The sequence below is a fragment of the Mchenga conophoros genome, linkage group LG1, assembly GCF_057382185.1.
Source record: "Mchenga conophoros isolate Kocher_MC1m ecotype Shallow Benthic linkage group LG1, M_conophoros_male_GT1.1, whole genome shotgun sequence".
Lineage (NCBI taxonomy): Eukaryota > Metazoa > Chordata > Actinopteri > Cichliformes > Cichlidae > Mchenga > Mchenga conophoros.
Window position 1 is genome coordinate 12,114,049 of NC_140526.1, and position 23,808 is coordinate 12,137,856.

The following is a 23,808-nucleotide window of genomic DNA, read 5'->3' on the forward strand; positions in this document are numbered from 1 at the left end:
CTGACAAATACATAATTTAGATCTCTACTAAACTTTCAATTTTAACAGTTTTTAACCTATTTTTTTTGTCTCTAATTCTTCAACTCAGATTAACATGTGATGTAGCAAATATAGTAACAATGACTTGGACAGAACGGACGGTAATATAGACTAATGATGATTACTAGGTGTATCACACTGCTGTGACAGAAAAAAAAATCAAGACAGTTTTAAAAAATAGTTTTTAAAAAATAGGCTAGATCAAAAAATAAATAAATGAGGATATGCATTGTAAGGACAGGAGAGGACTCTAAAGCATCTGCAAAATCACAAAAGAGAACAAAGTCTTTTTCCTGAAAAGAATAAATACTGTAGGTGGAACATAACAATAATGCTGTGATATAACCTAATTTCTAAGCCAGCATGAATTTAAAATCGCTTTTGTGCTTAAAAAAAAGTATATTTGAAAATCTACCTTGATGAGAAATGGATAGACTTTATTCACTGAGAAAGGGCATGTGTTGCTATTCAAAGCTACAAACATTAATGGACAGTGGGATAAAATCTTTTTCCCCTTACCAAAGGTTTAAAATAAAACTGAATTAGTTCTTTTGTGACAAGAAACAGAATAACAGTTATGACAATCTTTGCAAAGGTAATATTATAGTGTTACAGTCTCAGATTACATGTCAGTGTGCAGTTAAAGTAATAAGCTGATAACTCCGTGTGGTGAGTTTCACTTGTGAAATACGGTATTTGGAAAACACAGATGTCCCTTGTAGACGGATTTCCTGTCTCACAGAGGAATTAGAATCCATCATCCTGTTGTTTTGACACGCACTTCTCACACTCTTATTGGGTTTGTCCTAACAAAACCCTGACCTCTGTGATGGGACTTCCTCCTTGTACGGCTGTTTATTCAGGCTGTTCACACAAAGGCACCTCATGTTAGCTCTACGCTTTTTTGTGAAAATATTGCAGTATGTGGTGGCATGACCTCAACTTTAACTGTGTTTATGTTAGTGTTTTGTGTATTTTTGTTGGAGAAAAACTTATGAATAACTTCTAATGAGCAAGAGAAGCCAAATGATGCATTATATTGTTAGAGGTCTTTCCAGAAAGACTGGAATTTGTTTTTTCTGTTGAGAACTCTTTCTGTTGCATATCTGTTTTTCCATAAGTATTCCTCTGTGTTTGCATTTACATATTTTAATGCAGCTGCAATTCTAGAAGCTTAGATGAAGTCATATATTCCTCAGTGGGGTATAGGCAGTAATACAAAATATCCACCATGAGGCTCTTTTACAGTGCTGGTTTCATGTTTTTCGTGTGTTATTGTTAATGAGAGGAATATATTGCAGCACATTTCCTATAGCAGCATTTGTAGTGGCTGTCAAAGTTGTTAAGTTGCATTCACATGAATGATTTAGGACCTTTTCTTGCAAGAAACAAATATGCAATTACGATTATCAGAACTATGCTACAGGATGTTACCCAAGTGAACAGTGTGAGATTTTGAGTGGAGCACATAAAAATACCCCAAGGAGTGTATCAGAGAAAACCCAGCTGACACACATGGTATCGCTGAGATATAGAAGGTACACAGTGCACAAAGTGCCAAGGCACACAGGGCTATAAGAAACTAGAACAGGAGACGAGTGGAGGGACAAATTGGCCCAATTAGCACCATGTAGCAGGAGGAGGTGTTGGTAAAATGGTCAGATAGGCCTGTTAGATTATACAGTGATTGTGAAATCAGATCATACTTATCACCAGACGGGATGAGAAGTATTTTGCTCTTCTTGATCCAAGGTGCCTATGGTAAGATAGCATGTGTGGCATTAAATATTCTGCTCTAGAGTCTCCTTCCAATGGAAATTCAAACAGCATAAAAGATTTTAAAAGCGCTTCATTAATAACACATTATCTAATGTAACAGGCATCTTTTACCTTCTGCTGGATGCTGTTTATATATTCTTGTTCACTGCATGAATTCTGCAAGCATGCTAGCACCTGATTAAAAGATCAGGTGGCAAGATGGTATCCTGAAAAATGGGAGCAATTCTGTAGAACTCACACAGATCAAGCTGCAACACGATGAGAGCAAATCCATTATATATGTAAATACTCTGCTTTGAGCAGCAAAATGTTATGTCTGATAGTCACTAAGCAGAAGATCTAGAGAGAGAGCGCTAACACCCTCCCCCCCAAACAAATATTTCCCCTTACAACAAGCCACATTTACTTTACCAGAAAACCTATGTAAAGCAGCTGCAAGCTTGCAACCTAATTGAGGAAACAGATCGAGTGAAGTGAAGCAGAACTGATTAGATCTTCCAGCATAGTAGCAGACGTCATTGAATACACAAAACCCCTGCAGAACTAGAATTCATGGACGTAAGATTAAAAGCACTCGGAAACACCTTTTCCAGGATTTTGAAGCTGTCGATCGTTACAAAATGAGGGCTTACCTGCTGCTCTCTGGCAGGTAGCTCCATGCCCTCCTGGGTTTTAAATGCACCTTAGAACACACATGCATCAACACTACAATGAGCGGGTGGAGGGAGGTTTGGAGTCTTCTCTCACCCCCATTCTCTGCGACCTGCTGGAGCGGGGGGGCTAGGAGGAGGAGTTGGCCGTCCGACTGCGGTCTGGAGTGTGGGGCCTCCCTGCTGCTGCGGAGTCGGGGCGGTCTGCCTCCCCCCACCGCAGGGAAAAGGGTAACACCACCTGGGTCTGGGTGCAGTTCCCCCCTCCAGGGGCAAGGGTACCTAGACCCGGTTTGTAGAGTAAGCTTGGGGAGTGTGATTGTGTGTACAGCGTCTCTTTATGTCTGTCTCCACGTTGGTTGAGTGTGGAGTAAGTGCATATGAGAGCATGAGGGTGGGAATGGATGTTTGTATATGTGTGTGCCTGTATGTCTGTGTCTATATGTCAGGTTGGGTGTCAGGCGCCACCTCTCTGGGGACATCTCAGGCCCTCCAAGGTTTGGAGGCCTATCTCCCCCTACCACCACTTCCCCTGCCAGTGGCGGACTCCCTCAGACATCGGTGCGTTGGTGGTTCTTTGTGTCTGGGGATGGGCGTCCAGGTACACACCGGCTCACTCCTTGGCGGCCGCTTATCGGGGCCTGGAGCCTGGGGCTCGCTCGGGCCACTTCGGAGGTGGGGTGCCCCCGGCCTCTCGGCCTGGGGCTCGGTCACTCAGGCACGGCTGGCTGCCGGCGGAGCTCACGGGCGCGTCACTGCAACTCCCCCTGGCTTCTGCTCCGCGGCTGCTGAGTGAGCCCTCATCTGGGACTCTCCTCAGCTCTTTCTGGGACAGTGGCGCGGCTGCCCCTCTGTTGGTCTTCCTTGGTCTCTTGTGTTCTGAGGGCCTCTGGATGTCTGGAGTTTTGATCTCCTCCATACCTGCTTCATGCCCTGGAGGACGGGCTGTGCCCCCCCCCCCCCACACCCTCTAGCAGATCATTACATGAAGGACCCTTTTAAAAAAAAAACAAAAAAAAAAACAAGCGCGTCCATGCTCACGGGTGATCACACCCACAAACTACACCCTTTTTGGCTCCTACCTCAAAGCACACTGTGTTCTGTTGATCTTATGTGCTGCACAATAATGTTTAATATTTAGTATTTACTGTCATATTCCCATATATCATTGTGATGTTGTTTATTCTATTACTCTTGTTCTCTTCTGCTTGTTTTCTTTTTTCTTTCTCAGCAGGTGATTGATATATGCATTTTTTTTCTCTTTTTTTTTCTGCCCATTCTGTTGGTTTTTGTCTTTTGCCCTTCTCCCCCGTCCCTCTTCTCAGCTGTTTCTCTTTCCCTCTTTCTTTCTCCCCTTCTTTCCCCCAGTCAAGTCTGTCCCGTATTCAGTAAGTGAAAATAAAATAAACAATAAAAGGTGAATCAAATGGACCATTATGGCAAGGCTGGGATGGTCAATTTGGTAAAGTAAATCCGTTGGGCATCTTTCTTTGCCTTTAGACAATAATTCTGATGGCAAAAGAGCCAAACGGGACAGGCAAAAAAAAACCCCAAAAAAACCAAAATGAGGGCTTTATATCGTTAGTGTACATTGGTTCAATTTGCGGTATAAACAGTAAAGCAAGAGTATAAGTGGGACATTACATTTGTACTGACTGCATCAAGAGGAGTCAATCTGTGATGAATACTGCCAGATTGTAGAGGTTGTGATGAAATATTTCTGACCATCTCCTACGGAGACTATTTTATCTTTTTCCAACAGCCATTGGCATCTTTGTTAAGTGGTGATCGCAATATAATCAAACAGGAAGTGGTAGAGGTGAAAAGCTGAAAACTGCTGTTACATTTTTCCTCATTTACCCCACATTGCTTGTTTAGTCTTCCATCCTCTTTTTCCACTTTTCCTTCCCTCTTAACCAGATAGTGTAGTTGAGCTGACATTTATCTTGCTCATGCAGTGCATAATTATAGGTTTACAGTGACACTGTACAGTGACACTGAGTGTTGACAAGATGACAACATAGCTTCACTAATTTGCCTAACCTACCTATCCCATTTTGGCCACAGCCATTGTGCACATCAGTTCATATCAAAGTCATATCACCACAGACTGCTTTGTGCTTAGATTACATTTGCTATTTGTGCTCAATCAGACTTTTAGTTTTAGTGTGGTTGGCCATCACAATCTGGATGCTGAATGTTCGGGGGTTTAAGTTTCGATGGAATGCAACGCATAACATAAATATACAGTTTGTAGACGATTATTAAATCACTTTCTTGGCCCTACACACTACATTCCAATCTTGAACAAGTCAGATTACTCCACCCTAATTTGACCAGCTGCCTTAAAATGATACATAGGTAAAATGCATGACTTTAGACCTCCATTCTTCAATACAGCTGGCTTATGCAGGGTTAATTGAATTTAGTGAAAACAGAGAATAGAGGCTAGTCTGTGAGTCGACATTGCCAAAAAGCCCACCTCCAGACTTGAGGTCTAATTTCTGCAGAGCCTACTGTGTAGAGATTCTGTGGCAAAATATCAAGGCCACAGGTAATTCATCTTCTGGCTCTAGTCCTGCTTTGCAACCTAATTAAATGAATAAAGATGTGAAGAAATCTTCATTTCCGTAGGGATAAACACATTGCTGGATGGGAAAGGTACGAGGAAAGGCTGGCTTTGTAAAGCAGGAAAAGAGGCAGGTGAGAAACCACTGGCTGGGAGATAGTGAATGGCTCAACACTTTTGAATAGTAAGGGAAAAACTGCTCTGATTTACATGCAGCTGCAGTTGCTGGCTCATTTGTTTTGATAATAGCTCATCCTGCACACAGAGCTGACTCCACCATATATATCTGAGTTAACAAACATTTCACTTCTTGTGTTAATACACCACATTGAAAGCGTTGGGCATTATATGAGACAATGAAGAAGCTTGTGTCATAGGCACAAGACACACTCGAGTGTACTGGCTGACAGTTTAAATACTGCCTGCATCATCAATGAAACATCTGGCTTGTCTTTGGTGTCTGCTGCAAACATAAGCAGTCTTTCTTACAACTTAGTTCCCTCAATTTCCTCACTCATCAATTTTAAGGGGTATGCAAATGGACAGTTTCTCCAGCATCCCTGGGAGACTTCATGGTTACAACAACAGGGCAATAAATTTTCATTATGTTTTTTTTCCTTGAAAGGCAGAAATTGAAGTTTTGATATTTGGGTTTAAGGTCCTAAGCATTTGGAACAAATAGGGAGATGTTGCATAGGGATGATAGGCTTCCAGCCTCAATCAGGTCCCCCCAATCTCCCAGCAAAAAAACCCACCCATCTACTGGCTCCACAGGGAGTGTCAATGATGAAGTCAGCCACGGAGAGCGACGGCCCTGCACCGCTCTGCTCAGCCTTTCTGCTTTATGACAGGCCCATATTTCACCAGACTCATTCTCCAATGTCCACCGTCACTGTTCCCTGCATTGTCAAGGGGGCGACTCCCATCATCAGATCGGTGATTTCACAGCCTGGTGGCAGCAGCACTTCCTCGCTGTAGATGACTGAAATGGCCCCACTCCAGACAGCTGGGTGACCCCTCCTTAGTAACTGGCTCTGGTTTTTCTCATCATGCACATGTAAAGATGATCTAGTTTGGGATTTATTCTAAATGATGCCAATATTTTTGGGAGGTAAAAATGTGTTTATTTTATTTTTTATCAGAAGAAAATCTAGCTGCGACTACACCCCTGTTGTATTTCAAAAGATGAACAACCTGTCACTTTGCTTTAGGGAATAGTATGACGTTTACAAAATATCTATAGCCTTTAGTATGGCTAAGGGGGGGAACTAAATGTTAAAAAAAAAAACCTAGCCTTGACCAGACTTTAGTGTGAGTTATGTTTACATTAGACACAAAGGATGCTACTTTAGTCTATGCTATTTTTATGATTAAAGCTAGAAAATCATAAACAACCTTTCTGTATCCCAATCATCATTTCCACGTTCAACTTTTCAATTTCAGCTTTTGTTTTAAATTAAAGATAAAAGGCTGATTCCTACTTCAAGTCAGAGCAACCTTTGATGATTTCAGTGAACTCGTTTGATTTTAGTTGCTGTTAGTGTGATAATGGCATCTTGCAAAGAGATCATTCAACGCACAAAGCCAGTGGTTTCTTTTGGGTCACCAGATCTAAGGGCTATCATTAACAGCAACCACTTAACAGAGAGGCAAATGGAAATTTTTCAAATAATTACGAGCATAATTATTATTTACTTCATTTTATTTCTGATTCTATTTTAAGCCAGCATGATCATTAGCTGCCCAATTTGCAGGCTACAGATGCACACTCACAGGGGCAGAGTTAAACGACTCACTCCCACACGCTGACTGACTCTTTCTTTAGGTCATTTGTTAAATTCAATTTGAACATTTTCTGTGTAATTCTTGCCATGAGCTGTATTTGCAGGTCACAGATAGACGAGAACGCCTTTTTCATTGCATGAACATTCACATTTTACCCAAATTTCTGCTTAAGTCTATGAACATCAGGGAACAGTTATAAAAAAAATGTTGGGTGTTTGGATTCCACGTGCACATCTGTGTCTGAAACACAAGCATAAATGCATGCCTATGTGTTTGCATAGACCCATGCCAGTACAACTTTGTCCAGTCAGTAGTGTGTGTGAATGAGAGTGTGTGTGTGTATTAGTGTATTTAAGAGCATGAAAGGGCACTCTATCTCTGAGAAATTAAACACAAAGACCCACTGTGCACTGTCATACTATGCCATTTATATGCACCTTACTTTGTTCTTTCACACAACCCTTCTGTTCTCCACTGTTGGCATGACTAATGACAAGGAAGAGGTGCTTAACAGTAAACTTTGTGTGTAAATGTGGTATTAGTTTTGCAATTAACTCAGTTGTGGTTTTCTTTACTTTTTCCAATTACAAAACTAGGTTTTAAACTTTTATGATGTTTGAACTACAACACATCTTTCCTTGTGAAACCCAAATACATTTGCAATCTAATGCATTGCCTTTCATAGATGACTTAAAGCAGTTTCAGTTGAAAGAAAGCATTATCAGTTTGAGTCACATTTCAGATTCAGCAGATACTTATTACTCAAAGATATGAATATTTAAATAAATCATAATCGTCCTCTTATCAGCTGTTCATTGAATTAAAGGATGGATCTATTATCAGTGTGTTTACAGGTTGTTCCTGCTGAGGTAATGCACTCAGTGGCCACTTTATTAGGACAGTAAGTCACATGATAGCAAATCATTGCATTTAGGCATTTAGACATGGTCACGACAAACTGCTGAAGTTCAAACTGAACATCAGATGACAAAGAAAGATAATTAAAGGGAATTTCAATGTTGCATTTTGATTGGTGCTAGACTGACTAGTCTGAGTATTTCAGAAACTGGTGATCTAAAGAAATGTTCGCACAAACTATCTTTAGGGTTTACAGCAAATGTTCTGAAAAAAGCAAAAACATTCAAAGAGCAGCAGTTGTCAGGATACAAGACGTAAAAGGAGACTGGCTAGAATGCTTCAAGCTGATGGGAAGGCAACAGTAACTGAAATTACACTCATTACAACCACGGTATGCAGAAGCAGATGGGCGACAGCAGCTGAAGACCACACCACTCCTGTCAACTAAGAACACGAAACTGTGCACAGGCTCACCAAAATTGGACAATAGAAGATTGGAAAAAACATTACCTGCTCTCAATTTCAGCTGTGACCCTATCACCCCATTGGATGATAGGGTCTGAATTTGGTGTAAACAACATGAAAGCATGGATCCCTTCCTGCCTTGTATCAGTGATTTAGCCTGCTGGTGGTGTAATGGTGTAGGGGATATTTTCTTGGCAGACTTTTTTTGGGCTTAGTACCAGTCCAACAGAACACCATTGGGATGTGGTGGAACAAATCTGCAGCAACTGTGTGATGCTATCAAGTCAATATGTACCATAATCTCTGAGGAATGTTTCCAGCACCTTGTTGAATCTATGCCACGATGAATCAAAGCACTTCTGAAGCCTGAGAGGATCCAACCTAGTACTAGCAAGTTGTATCTAATGGAGTGGCCAGTGAGCGTATTTCAGCAAATATAAAGGAAGATGCCACATGTTTGTTAAAATGGTGAGGTTTATGTACACTAATCCAGGATCCAAGAAATGTTTAAAACAGTGAAACATAGTTGAAGACAAAAAAGTGCAGCAGTGTATTATTTATTTGTTTGTTTTGTTTTAGCTACACAATGTCACAAACAAGCCAGTGCAGCGGCCTGTACAGGATCTTGGAGTAAATTTGTTACAATAAGAATTACAAGTCAGGATAACTTTGACCCCCGTGGTTCTTACTCAGCATCATTAACTGAATGTCCAGTATAAACTTATGTTATTTATTCAGTTGGCAATTAGGTCAGATCTCCTTTTTTGTAAGCAAAATGAAATTCTGAGATGCACGCAGTATGATTTGCAAAGCAGAATATACAAAAGCGCTACATATCGTCAGCCTTGATTTGTTATGAATCACTGACTATATTCTGTAGTTGACAAGCGGTCCTGTTTACCTGAAGACACAAGTCTTTGCTGTCAGTGCTTGTCACAAGAGATTTCCATGCGTATGGCAATTACAGTGTTTGCTGGTTGCTGTCAGTGGGTCCTTTGGGCTTCTGTATCACTGTATATATACATAGTAATTCTATCACTCTTAAAATGGAAAAAGAGGGAAACCATAAAGGACAACAACATCCACAGATAAATCCGTTTAAAATGCATTTTGAATCTGGGATGGTCACCAGTTTGTCTAGGGAGATATTGCATTTGCTGCATGTAAGTTCAGAAATAAATCCAAAGTTCAATGTAGGCAAGTAATATCAATTCTGCATTTTCATGTTTTTGGATCAGACTTTATAAATACTTAATTGTAAAGAAAAACAAAGGTCATGTAGTGCCCCTGGTGGACAGTCAGTGTGACTGGTGGTCCACCACAGAGGGCCAATGCTGCCATCTACAGGCAAAGTAAGTTCCTTTTTAATTTGCCATTTTAACAGTGTTTAAATGTGGCCGCCAGTGGCGGTCCTAGCCTGTTTGGCGTTGGCGCCCTGGGCGAACACGCCCTCTGGCGCCCCCAGACACACAAAACATATTAAAGACTGTACATTAACATAAAACGGTTGTACACAGACACACATATGAAGAGAGAGAGAGTATGCATAGTATGCAAACGGATACCAAACAGCCATCATAATTCGTCATGCAATGAGAACAGGACAAATCAACAATTGACAATGACTAATTAATACTAAAATCTGTAACATATTGTATTGTTTGGAGTTTAGTCTGTTACTGTTACTATTTTTACCATTTCTTCTTGGAGCAACTGTAACCCACATAATTTCCTTAGGGATTAATAAAGTATTCTGATTCTGATTGTTTCAGGATGACCTGCCATTATCCAATGACACATCTGCTTACCTGCATCTTTTGCTCATTTCTCCTCCTCTTCTTTTCTCTTTTTTCTAAACTGAGGACCTGATGGCTTTGAACTTTTCTTGTCCATCTTCCATTGGTTTTAATTTTGCACTCCAGTATGAACACCCATCTCTCAACCCGAGGATCACCACAACATAACCTAACAGACCTACACCTTAGTTCACAGATTCACTTCGTCTCTAGGGTTTATTTCTGAGATTTCACACAACCCAGGATTCAAGTCATAAATACATAATGGGCTTGGATTTACAGCATTATAAATGAAATGTGCTCTATTTGGAAGCAGCCCCCCTTTCGACGGGTTGTGTGTGAGACTTTAAATCATCAAACTGTAAATATTAAATTGTTATTGATCCCTTTACCCCTAGTCCTAAAGTGTATATTTATTTTCTTACTCTTCTTATATATATTGTTTGTTTACTTGCACTGCTGTAACTGGAGCCTCGTCGTCTCGTCTCTCTATATACTGGACTGTATGTAGCGGAGATGATAATAAAGTTTACTTTGACTTCGGCAGCAAGCAGGTGCACCGAGTGCTCACTATAGAATTTCGAAAAAACATCGGTGCCAATTATAAGTCTGTATCATAATGTCTGGTGTTTTCGTGTTTGTTGTTTTGTTTTTATTTTGTTTTATTTTGCGAGATGGTTAGGTGCTGCTCCAGCCGGTCAGAGAATTCCCCTCCGCCCCGCCCTCTCCTCCCTGCGCCGCAAGCAGCAGGCGCACCTCGCAAACGAAGGGCGCAGTTACTCCCCGCAAATGGGCGATAGAAAACCGATCGGTGCGTACGCCATTCCCAATATGCGCTGGCTGACGTCGGGGGAGCTTTTTTTTTTTTTTGGCCGATGCCCGTGATGCCGCTCCCCACCACGATGCCGCCCCGGGCAACCGCCCGTGTCGCCCGTATCTAAAACCGCTACTGGTGGCCGCAGTACCATTTGCTGTGTGTAATGTATTGGAAACGATTTAAAATCACATTTTAATGATTGAGTACAACGTCTTGATTAAATGGGGCAAATATGAGAAAACAGTCAAACAGGAAACAAATAGAGTTTTTGCAAAGCAACCTCCTTCAGTAAAGCACAAAATAATAATATGAAAAACTATTTGCAATCAGTGGAAGGAAAATCTTAGAACAAAGTTAACAGCCTGCATTTATATAGTAAAGTTTGGTGCACTTTGGTCTTTCACTTCAGCCAAAGAAAATCCTTTTTGTATTGTAAAGTATCACCATGCCAGTATATATAGTATATATTTCCAGTGGAAACATAATTTGTTACAAGCCATAAAATGGATATGTGTTTGCTTGCTCATCATGATACCTGACAGTGAAGCTTCCTAAGGGCTCTTGTTTCCTTCTTTAAAAAAAATAAATAATAAATAAATACATTGAATTTGGAGTGACAATCCATGCCATTCACCAGCAACTGTACCTGGAATGATTTCAAGCAATAATATTTTAATCCCATATTCCACTTCTTGGGCTTGTGGGGGTATCCTACTCCTGCTTATGTGGCCTGATCAGCAGGCCATACAAGTTTGTGTGTGATTCATGTAACAACAACAAAAAAGAATCTTACAGCTAAAACATGCACATGACAAAATAACCCAATACAATAAGTGCAGACTGTAATCTGTGAAGGATAAATGAAGGTAATTGGTAAGTGTTGGAGCTTTTTATTTCATGCTAAAACCATCAGCGCCTCTCTGTGGTCAACCTGCCAAACAGCAAGAGGCTGATTCTCTGGCAAATGGTACATTTGCATCTTACAAATGGGCACACCCTAAATTGACATTCAATACAAAACAGTGACTTTTCTAGACAAACTGAAGATCAGAACACATGTCAGATATCTAATGCTTTTTGTTTTTCTAAAAGTAAAATAACCATTACAACTCATTTAAACCTGTGATGTAAATCTGATGCTTTTTGGTGGAAAATAAGCATGTCAACAAGAAGCACCAAGGACATCAAAGAGGGCCCTCCAAATATATTTCCACCTGAAGGCTTGTAATAATACTCTTTCTTACTGTAACAGTTATACACCATTCAGTACTGCAGCTTCCTTTGATTTTACAGTGCAATCCCCGATGAACTGCATAGAAGCATTAATGAGGTTTTAGTTAGATTTTACAGAGTAGCATCATCTAATATAAAGTTGCAAAGTGACACTGGATCTTTGGTTTAAGTCAAAAAAGAAAAGATGAAGCAACTTCCTAAATAGTTCATCATTCTAACAGTACATTAGTATAATAATACGTTCATTTAAATACTTCAAAGGTGGTTATAACCTTTTTGACCTCGTTTGTAAAACTTGCTACAAAAACATGCAGATTGACATATTAATATCCAACTCATAGAATGGAGCTACTACGTCTTGAAAACTACTTTCATTTGAAGAGTAAAAACACATACGAAACACGTGTAAAAGACTACAAATGATTAGCATGTCCTTTAATAGAGGAAGGCAAAATTCCAGCTTCCTATATATGTTAAGAGCTATTTGTTTGCATAGTGTAAGAAAGAGTTGCTTTTTAAGAATCAACCCTGTCAATAGAGATCGTTAAGATCTTCACAGCCTGGTTGTTCAGCCTTTGGCATTGCTGTGACTTCATGTCCTTGACCTTCTGTCTTGAAATTCTACATCTGGTTTTCATTGTATTGCGGGCTGGAGTACTGCTCCTGCATTGCTCCAGCTGCAGCACCCATGGCAGCCTGCTGGGCTGCTGCTTGGACATGAGGGTTCTTCCAGGCTCCAGTGGACCATTCCTCCTGAGCTTTAGTCATGCTAGCCCCACTGCCCCGGTAGAAATTATGGATCTGCATTCAAAGTGGAATAACAAGTCATTATCAAGAAGCAATTATAGACTAAAAGTAAAGTAGGTTTAATTACTTAAGTTGATGCTGACATAGATTAGATACTTTATTTCCTAATCCTTAATTCTGTAGACCTAAACCATTTGTATAGGGCTGTAGATACTTAAAAGGATTCTCATTTTAGTGGTAAACCCAACAGTGCTGCTCTGCAGGAATGAATAAAATTAATCAAATTTCTGGAATGAACATGGCCTTGAAGCTACAGATAAATAATTTTTGAAAAATTCAATTTAATAGAATTAGCCTTTATAAGAAATACCTATCTACTTTCCTCCCTTGAAGTAATGCACCAGTAAAAGTCTTACCCTGGTGAGTGCAATGAAGGACAGACAGGCCACAGCAGTGAACATGATTGTAGGGACCAGCATGATCAGTGCGATCAAAATATTATAGCTGAAAAAGGAGATAGTAGCCAACCAACCACTGAAAAAGATAGAAAGGACCATTACGGCAATGAAAAAAAGAGGATTTAATTTTAGAATCTTAACGCTACAGGAATCTGCTATTGGACTGACTCATATTACCACTGAACATCAGGCTGTCAAATGGCAATGATTTTGTAGACTTTAAATACTTTAGTATAAAGTTTAAAAGTTTTATAGCTTATGCATGAGGGTATGGAATTGCACATGGTGACATTTATAAACTTTATGGAGACTGTCATAATATTAATTTGTGATCATCAGCTTGAGTAAGGTGACATTTTGAGGATTGCTTTAACAGCCTCTCAAAATCTAATAACAGGACTATCATAAAAGTTATACGAGGGCCATATCTGATGGTCCATCACTGTCATGTTAATGAAAGCAACAAAGTCTTCAAAAATACATCTCAACTAACCTGAACTTAAACTATTTATGCACCTAAAACACACTTGTTGGGATTAACTGTTTGTTTAATTTTTGTGCTTGTTTTTTGACATATTAAACAATGTCCAATTTTAATGTTCAGATTTATTTGCACAGCAATTGATCAAACATGCACGTATGCTGGTAAAAATGTCTGCCAAACTGTCTGTGGCATTTGTGTAATACCATTTATTGTTTTAGAATTAAGTTTAAATTGTTTTAGTGTCAGAACAGTTAACTATACAAAATATAATTGTAATTTTCATAACAAATATCTGAATAGATTAATAAACACAAAAATATGCCTTTCCAAATTTGAACATTGTAAGTCAAATGTAAACAAATTAGATATACAGTATATGACATATATAAGTAGTAGTATATAAGTTTATAGTTTACTGTGACTCTGAAGAGGATAACGCTCCAGAAACAATATATTGTTTGACCGACATTGTCATAGTGCTTCAGTCCTCCTGGTACTTCTGTCAGTCTTTCTCACTCTCCACCTTGGTGCGCTCTCTCTCTCTGTTTGTTTGTGTGTGTGTGTGTGTGTGTGTGTGTGTGGTAACAACACCTTACCTTTCAGAGGTGTGATCCTCTTAGGCCCCGCCCTCCAGCCTGGCACACCTGTAGTAATCAACTCACCTACTACTCATCTGGTAATCAGTCAGCTCCCTTCAAATACTGAGAAAATTCCTTCAGTAGAGGTAGATACTCACTCCTGTTCTGTAAGTTTATCAGCTGGGTCCTTGTGTGTTTCTCTTCTTTCAAGGAGTCTTCTCTGTTTTCCTCAAAGAGGATTTTTCCGTGTGAGTGTGAACTGTTTTGCTATCGAGTCTAAAGACAGTGAAATCTATCTGACCATCGGCTTGTATACTGTGCATAGGATCTGTGGAGGTTCCACAGAAAGACACTGTAACACATCACTGTAAATCATGGGTGTCCAACTCCAGGCCTCAAAGGACCGGTGTCCTGCAGGTTTTAGATGTGTCCTTGATCCAACACAGCTGATTTAAATGGCTAAATTACCTCCTCAGCATGTCTTGAAAGTCTCCAGAAGCCTGGTAATGAACTAATCATTTGATTCAGGTGTCTTGACCCAGGTTGGTCACCCCTGCTGAAAATAAATTCACGAACTGCATTCTAAGTCTGCGTTTGGGTCCCGTCTGCTCTTTGAGTATGACAGGCATGTTTGGGTTTGTAACCTTCGTTAGGGTTACCATTAAGCCAACAACCCAAAACATGTTAAACAAAAAATAAAGTTATTAATTTATATTAGAAGTGTTGCTGGAGCTTTATTCTCTTCAGACGTTATACTCTTCTCTGCACCTTGAAAGTAAGTGAAGTTGTGCCTGACACTTCTGCCCAGTCTTACCATACTCCCCATCCTGGGATGCCTATGCTTTGGATGACACTAATCCCAACTTGAGCCATGAACACAAAGAAGAAGATCATGAAGTTGAAAGAGCTGTCACTCCTGTGAAGAATACAAAAAAAAAAAAAGACTATTAAGCAGTTACATCTGTGAAGCTAAATTTAGTGCTATATACTGTATGTCTACATGTTGCATCATCTACTGTTTTAAACAAAGACAGTTTCCCCTACTCGACATCAACATCTCTCTTGGCAGCCCAGTCAGCAACTACATGCTGCTGCCATGTAGTGTGTCAGCGCATGAGACAATATATTCATGTCAGCAGAGCATATGAAAATTGCACTACCCTTCAGCGAAAGGTTAGAGAATGTTCTGAGTGTCCTTCTGTCCCTGAAGGGACATTTATCCCTGTTGCTACTCAGCACTTTACAAAAATGGAGGACAAATTAGCTTAAAGACAAAACAAGAGCAGACCACTATTTTAGATGTGTATTCAGCTTCGTTAGCATTTAATCTATGTAAGACTCAGAGTGAGTTTGTTTTATGTTTGTTTTCTGTCATATTTAACAATGTCCAATTTTCATGTTCATAAATGAAAGAGTATATATACATTTTTTCATCTTATAAACAATTTATGAAAGGTTCATGTACTGCAAATGCTAACTGTTTCTATGGAATAGTGTGTTGAAGTGACCCAGGGAGCTATCCACAACTGGAAAATTCTTTCTTTCCCTGTGAATCGTGACATAGATGGATCTTGAGCTGCCTTGTCAGAGTTGGGTCCTTACCCAGAGGGGTTAAATTTCATGTCCTTTTCCTGTTTATATGAAAAGACATCTGTACCTCTCATTTAAAGCTGCATCTCAAAGACTTCTCTTAATTTTGGGCTAAAAACAACAACAACCATGAACTATTTTTGTGTGAAACTATAACACATAATATTTAAAAGGTCTTAATACTATGACATCTAAAACATAACACAACAACTTCATTCCAACTAACATAGTTAAAAACAGTGCTTGGTATTATTGTATTACTTCATGTTTGACTTACTTGAAGGCCTTGTAGATGGGCCTGAACCAGCAGACATATGAGCAAGGAGTGAACATGAGGACCCAGATGATGGCCATGCCAAAGTTTGTCACACCACCTCCACCAAACATCCAAGCAAAGCAGCCAAAAAGATTCACAACAAGTGTGGCACTGTTAACTGTAAGAACACAACAACAACAACAACAACAAATCAAGCATTGATGCAAAAGAAAAAGCCCTAAAAAACACCTGTCTGATACATAAACATGCATAACTATGGACCAGTTTGGAAAAGTAAAGAGGAGACAGCCACAAATAACTTTTTAGCTGAAGTCATTTTCTATTACCAACACTTGGCTCCATTTCAGCCTCTGCATTCACATTCCAGTTTTGGTTTTTAAACTAAACAAGAACTCTATGTCAGTTTCAAATGTTGGTCTTTGGGGAAATTTTGAAAAACTTTACAAGAAAAAGAGAAAAAAGTGAAGCACTGCACAGGTGGCACATGACAGCTATTTGGAAAACACTTTCCCCAATGCACAGCACAGCAAAATTCCTGTTAGCTTAGAATGATTTTCACAAATTAAATGAAGAAAAAGTACTCGAGCACAAAAATAACAAGCCGTGTGTGCATCATGGCAGAAGGCAAAAATCTGAGCAGATTGGGACTTTCAATACCTGCTTATGTTTATCTTTTTTTTTTTAAGTCGCACGCAAAAAAAAATTTAGAGCAATTATAAATTCTTCAGTGTGACAGATGCATATTTCCTGCTATAACATTTTCTTTAAAAAATAGCACCTAAAAGGTAAATATTTAAAGAATATAATGTTTGTAAATCATTTAAAACATGTATTTCTTTCTGCAATACACAAAAAATCATCTCAAATGCTGAAACTAATTGATTGGTTTTGTTTTTGTAATACTGATTTTAGAACTTGTTTTAAATTTATTGTATCACATTTCAAGACAGAGTCATGTTTACAACTGTGTTGCATCACCTCTTCTTTTAGCAGCAATCTCTTTAATGAGTTAGAGAGGCAGCGGAGACCAACCCTTGTAGCTTTCATAGCTACATGTTTTCACGATCTTGCCTGATGTCAGATTTCAGCTCCTCAAAAATGTGTGGTCTCCTTTATTGTATTTTTTGTTTCACAATGCACCAATTTTTTTCAGTGGGTGACAGATCTGAACTGCAGGCCTTCCCATACTGATTCTCAGCCTCGTCCCTTGTGGTCAAAAACTTCTCTGGATTCTCTTAATCTGTTTTCTTATATAATGCAATGATGATAAAGAAAATTATAAATTCTTTACAGTTTTCCCTTGAAAATGTCACAGTTAAACTATGTTTTTTAACCGTTTATATTCACAGTCTTTACTGGTGAATCCCTCCCTATCTTTACTTAAAACACTTACTGATTCTCATCTTACCCCTATCACAATATGGCCCTTTTGCCAAATCCCCAACTAACAAAATTCACTTCTGAACTTGTCTCATTTGACCAAAACTGTTTGCAAGTATTAACAATCTTGTTTCACCTTTAATACTTTTTACTGCGTATTGGTGTATTGCCCTGCTCCTTATAGCAGTTCTGACACTGACTCCTGTGTCAGTGATACATCATTTTTGAGCTCTTTCGCACCCTTCCTCCTGCCCTCAGTTCTCTTACATGAATTCATGAACAGGCAGGAAGTTTCAGAGTACAGCAATGTCGCAAACACCACTGTACTTCATGTTTATAGTGCAGTAAACTTTGATGAAACTGCTCCTGGCAAAGATTGTTCAACACAATTTTACTGTTACTGCTCTGCTCAAACCAAGGCCATCTGGTCAGTGCTGTGACTCATTAACAAATAAACCAGTCAGGACATTACAGCCACAGCCCATAAAAAATCTTCTTGGACCTAAAGGACCCTTGTAAACCACTGCCCTTCTGTTTCATAGTTGTTATCATCAGCTGATCACAGAGGATAAGACACTTTATGGGGCCTTCAGGAAAATTATTTTTTTCTGTTTTTCTCTTATAGCCAAGGTAGAAAAAAAGAGTTTCTCTCTTGAAACATAAGCTCGGAAGTTTGTATAGGAGTTGCATTTTCATGACAGCTTTGCATCATGACAATCAAAAAAATAACATATAACATATAACTTCAGTTTTATTCACTTACGCATCCACAGATGGTACATTTTCTTGCACATGCTGCGATGCTGTTCAGGGATCTCCTCAAAGTCTTGGTAGAAACACGGCTTGAGAGGAATGAATCCAGGCAGTGGGGGGAAATTTGGCTCTGCAATAAACAGTTCAATACCAGTTATAACACTAAATACATCCGGGTGAGTAATGTTTTAATTTTGACTTCAGTTCGTCACAGTTTATTTACTGACCGGCCATTGGGAAATACTGTAAAGCTTGCTGTTTCGAGTAATCCCTCTTTCAGACTTTTCAGCCTGTGAAGTTAGAAAACATTTCAGATTAATATAGTGTGTATAGCACTTTGCATGCGTTTCAACTGCATGTCACTGGCAACGGAGGAAGTCCGGTGAAGGAATGGATTCTACATCGCTGCCACATAAACACAGTGTACTTTAGAGGAAGGAGAATGTTACAAATTCACGTCTCCGTCGACATTCTGCCGGGGGATTTAATGTGTGTGCTCTCCCAGTCATGTCCCAGTGGTGCTGATAACACTTTAGTCCTTCCGGTTTAACAGAAACATAAATCAGGCAATCTGCCCCCAAACCCAGTGACGATCAACAAGCAAGCCGCATTTCATCGAATGAAATGTTCCAACACACATTCCCTGCACATGTATTTGAACTGCAGAGCCAGGAATTACGGATTCGGCAGGAAACATAATCTGCTTACCTCCTCCAGAGAGCAGCCGCTCCTCTCTTTAACGTGCTCTACAACCGAAGCTTCACCTTCGCTTTAAACAGATGAAATCCAATCGGACGGAATCTACAGGTAAACTGTTAAACTATTTCAAGACTTTGTTTTGCTCTGTATGACTACAGGAATCGATCCTAACTATGCTGTCTGTCGGCCAATCACCGTGCTTCAATCTGCTGTCACTTTGATTCAGACCAATGGCCTGATTACTCTAATCCTTGACGTTGTATTGTTGACCCAATCATTGTTTGGCTCTCTGTCCATGGTGCTGAACACGCTGCTAAAACAAAAGTGGCGTTAACCACCCTCCTCAGTATTTACAGTTGTCCTAAAGCAACTTGCAGACATTAATTGTGAACTGGAAACGTCTAATCAGGTCACACCTCTAATCACATCAGCAGTGGCGATGTTTAAAAATATATATATAATTGTACGCTGTTTAAGAAAAGAAAAAAAAGACAAGAGGGAATTCCTTCATAATGTAGAAATCCAGCTTTACCAAACTCTGCGTGGTGTAACACCACCATTCGGGACACTTTCCTTTCTAAACCTAAGCGTGAAGCTTGAGATAGTTGTTCGCCTAAACACTAAAATGATTTCTATTTCTATATTTTGTTAGAAAAATGAGAAATAGGTACAGTGGTCTAACTCGGGTCTAAAGAAAAAGTGCAAACATACATACATACATTATATGAAAGCAGAGTGTGTATAATTGTAACGAGCTTGATCGCCAATATTTGGTATGGTCACCTTTCTTCTTTAACACAGTTACAGTCAGATTTTCAGTTCATTACTTGAGTAATTTGGTAAGTCCCATTCCTTTCTCCTTATTCTTCTAGAATGGCTTGTTGACAGCCACCTTCCACTGAAACCATTTTTGATGAGGCTTCGGTGGATCAACTGAAAGACCAGATAATCCATCTGTTCTCTCAGATCCTGTGTCAGGTCACATTTTAAAAATGATGAGAAAATATAAATAAATGAGGGGTGGCTCATGACCTTTGCATAGTAATGCATGTTAAAGTAAAAGCACTTAATCGACACTAAATGTTACCTGTGATTAATATACTAGGACTGCATTACTAGGTTGTTCATAGTGGGGCATTATCTTGTTGAACCATGGTTTTACTGTGGGGCGTAGTTTTAAAGGAAGCCTGGAGACCTTACAAAGCATAAAGAATCTGAATTTCTTTCCTCGTCATGAATCTTTAATTTTGTTCTGAATATTAAAGGTTAATGAAGCAACTATACAAACTTGTTTTGCATAGTTGCTTCATTAACCTTTAATATCCATCCATCCATCTTCATCCGCTTATCCGAGGTCGGGTCGCGGGGGTAGCAGCCTAAGCAAAGAGGTCCAGACCTCCCTCTCCCCAGCCACCTCCTCCAGCTTGTCCGGGGGAATACCAAGGCGTTCCCAGGCCAGCCGAGAGATATAATCTCTCCAGCGTGTCCTGGGTCTGCCCCGGGGCCTCCTCCCGGTGGGACATGCCTGGAACACCTCGCCCAGGAGGCGCCCAGGGGGCATCCTTGCCAGATGCCCGAACCACCTCAGCTGGCTCCTTTCGATGTGGAGCAGCAGCTGCTCTACTCTAAGCCCCTCCCGGATGGCCGAACTTCTCACCCTATCTCTAAGGGAGAGGCCAGCCACCCTTCGGAGGAAGCTCATTTCCGCCGCTTGTATCCGCGATCTCGTTCTTTCGGTCACTACCCACAGCTCGTGGCCATAGGTGAGGGTAGGGACGTAGATCGACCGGTAAATTGAGAGCTTCGCTTTTACACTCAGCTCCCTCTTCACCACGACCGACCGGTGCAGCGTCCGCATTACTGCAGCCGCAGCCCCAATCCGTCTGTCGATCTCCAGCTCCCTTCTCCCATCACTCGCGAACAAGACCCCGAGATACTTGAACTCCTCCACTTGGGGCAGGAACTCATCCCCGACCCGGAGTGGGCACTCCACCCTTTTCCGGCTGAGAACCATGGCCTCAGATTTGGAGGTGCTGATCCTCATTCCCGCTGCGTTACACTCGGCTGCGAACCGCTCCAGTGCGAGCTGGAGGCCCTCACCCGATGAAGCCAACAGAACCACATCATCCGCAAAAATCAGAGATGAGATTCTGAGGCCACCAAAGCGAAAGCCCTCCGCCACTTGGCTGCGCCTAGAAATCCTGTCCATAAAAATTATGAACAGAACCGGAGACAAAGGGCAGCCTTGGCGGAGCCCATCACCCACCGGGAACGAGTCCGACTTATTGCCGGCAATGCGAACCAAGCTCTTGCAACGGTTGTATAGGGATTGAATGGCCCGTAGCAATGGGCCAGACACCCCATACTCGCGCAACACCTCCCACAGGACGCCCCGAGGGACACGGTCGAATGCCTTCTCCAGGTCCACAAAACACATGTAGACTGGTTGGGCAAACTCCCATGCACCCTCAAGTATCCTCGAGAGGACAAAGAGCTGGTCCAGTGTTCCGCGACCAGGACGAAAACCGCATTGTTCCTCCTGTAACCTTTAATATTCCAAACAAAAATTAAAGATTAAAGATCATAGTTTTGCATAGTTGCTGTCATTTAAAGAGCTGACGATTTCAGAGGGGAATTCGTTTGTTTTTTTTAATGATGAATATTATGCAAAGATCCACCAACAAGGCTGCATCTATTTGTTTATTTTACTTAATAGTGAAGTATTTATGATGCAAACCACGGGATCAATCTTGACTTTAATGAGCAAATTCCCCAGGATAATGTTTCAGTCTGTTCACTTCATTTTCAACTCGACATTTTCAGAAGTCATCACATCTTTAGTATAGGCTGCCCCCGACACTGTTTGATACAGACGACTCAGTTTGATACGCTGAACTCAACAGCAAGACTCAGGCAGGTGAAAGAAGTTAGCTGATACTGAAAAAAATGGCATGATTGCAGTCATGAAATGAGTAAGATTCATAGATGCACTGAAGAGGGACAGGGGGTTGGTGTTACAGAGGAGGATGCTAGGAATAGGGTGAGATGAAGGCAGATGATCCGCTGTAGCGATCTCTAAATGGGAGCAGCTGAGGAGAAAAATAAGACTGCATTTGTAAGAAAGAGACACAGAAACTGCTATAATCTGTCAATCACATGCTGGTGTGCTCCTGATGTCATTTTATAACAAGAAATTTTTACAAAATTGGAAGGAAAATAATTGGTGTGTAGTTTATGACAACTTTTATTCTGAAAATGACAATATAATAATACATTAATGTTTTCCTACAGCACAGTAACTTGTCTTTTGTAAAAGCTGTGGATAATACCACAGATAACTTGTTCATGGGTGTAATAAGTTGTAAAAATGAACACTAAATAAAAAGTGCAGACATCAAATAGAAAACATTCAAAAATCAAGATTTTCTTTTAGATATACAGGATCCAATTTTAAGCTTGTTGTTGTGATGTTATTATTACAAGTGTGTTGTACTGTTGTTATTGGATAATTTACTTCAGAAAATGATACCTATATACTGTTTTCAGCCATGTTGCAGCTAACCCTTTAAAGGAAGCAGTTATATGACACAGAAAGTGCAACGCTGGATTTCCAAATTTAATTTAGGGTATGTCTTGAACTGTAGTAGCTGTGTAAATGAAAACAAATTAGTGTTAGCTGTCAGAGCCAGCAGACAGATCTGCCTTATGCCATAAGAGTCTAAATTAGTGTTCTCTTTGCAACAAAAAAGAACTGCAATATATCACCATATCATTAAAACTAAATTGTAATCAACTGCCATCACTTGTCAAATCAAGCCCGCTAAAGATGTAAAGCTAATAAGCTGTCCCTTCTCACGTCTCTCATCTGACACTGTCACTCTCCACACCTCTGTAATTTTTTGTCCTCTCACTTCATTAATATTAATCTGAAGCAGTTTCAGTCTAGACAAGCTTAGCGAAGGGGTTCTAAGGCCATCATGCTATTGGGCTTTCAAAGAAATGTACAGTATAGTCGACTGTGAGTGGTCTCGTTTTCCTTTTTCTTTGTCTGTTTTTGTCTCTCCATCCCTCACTCTGCCTCAATCATCTTTATTCTAACCCAGGCTCATCCTATTAGTCCTGTCATTAAGATGACATTAATATCATGTCATTAGGATGACATGATAATCTTCAGCTGAGATTTTGATTCCGTCTACCTTTTGAGCTAATTAAGAGAGGGGCTGCTTCCTCTATGGAGTGGTGGTCAGATTTCCCTACATGAGATTAGCCAGCGGGATACTGTTGCAACACAGTGGGCAATTTTTGGGGAAGTCATGTTTTGTCATCAACTTGATTAGGGTGTAGATAAAAGGCAGGATATTAACTAGATAATAACAGAGATAGGAGAGAAAAACGTGGATAAGAAGCATAAAAGAGGAAATGAAGGATCCAATGACATGTTATCATAAATGCTTATGTTGAGTGAAAATTTCTTCTCTGCTTCCTATATTTGTAATTAAACCAAAAGAAAACCATAAATATGACAAACATTTGTATGGGTAAATAATAGGTTATATGTTATTCATTTAAAAGTGTGTTTTATTTTCTGAAAAAAAAAGTAACCTGTTAGACTTTGTTTCAATTTTGTGCTAATATTTCATTTAAAAATGTAACTAAAAGGTGGAAGTATAAGCCTTCACCACCACACAGACACACACACACACACACACACACACACACACACACACACACACACACACACACACACACACACACACACACACACACACACAGCATAGTGCACAAACACTCACTAGTCATCTTGTATCGTACTGAATGCATGAATACATTTATTTATCTTCATTACTGGGT

General features: G+C 40.0%; 1 protein-coding gene across 1 annotated transcript; it reads right to left on the reverse strand.

The window, feature by feature from the left end:
• Nucleotides 1-11,374: 11,374 nt before the first annotated feature.
• scamp5b (secretory carrier membrane protein 5b) lies at nucleotides 11,375-19,169 on the reverse strand. Its single transcript, XM_085261172.1, has 7 exons — nucleotides 18,967-19,169; nucleotides 18,486-18,548; nucleotides 18,269-18,388; nucleotides 16,126-16,282; nucleotides 15,073-15,174; nucleotides 13,155-13,272; nucleotides 11,375-12,792 (listed from the first exon to the last, which is right to left on the reverse strand). The coding sequence occupies exons 2-7, from the start codon at nucleotides 18,490-18,492 to the stop codon at nucleotides 12,613-12,615; spliced, it is 684 nt and encodes a 227-aa protein (XP_085117298.1). The 5' UTR covers nucleotides 18,493-18,548; nucleotides 18,967-19,169; the 3' UTR covers nucleotides 11,375-12,612.
• Between the last annotated feature and the right edge of the window lie 4,639 nt (nucleotides 19,170-23,808).

Coding starts and splice junctions, on each gene's coding strand:
- scamp5b (XM_085261172.1), bottom strand. Junction 16,283..18,268: donor AATGTACCATCTGTGGATGC/GTAAGTGAATAA, acceptor GTGTTCTTACAG/TTAACAGTGCCACACTTGTT. Junction 15,175..16,125: donor CCCATCTACAAGGCCTTCAA/GTAAGTCAAACA, acceptor TATTCTTCACAG/GAGTGACAGCTCTTTCAACT.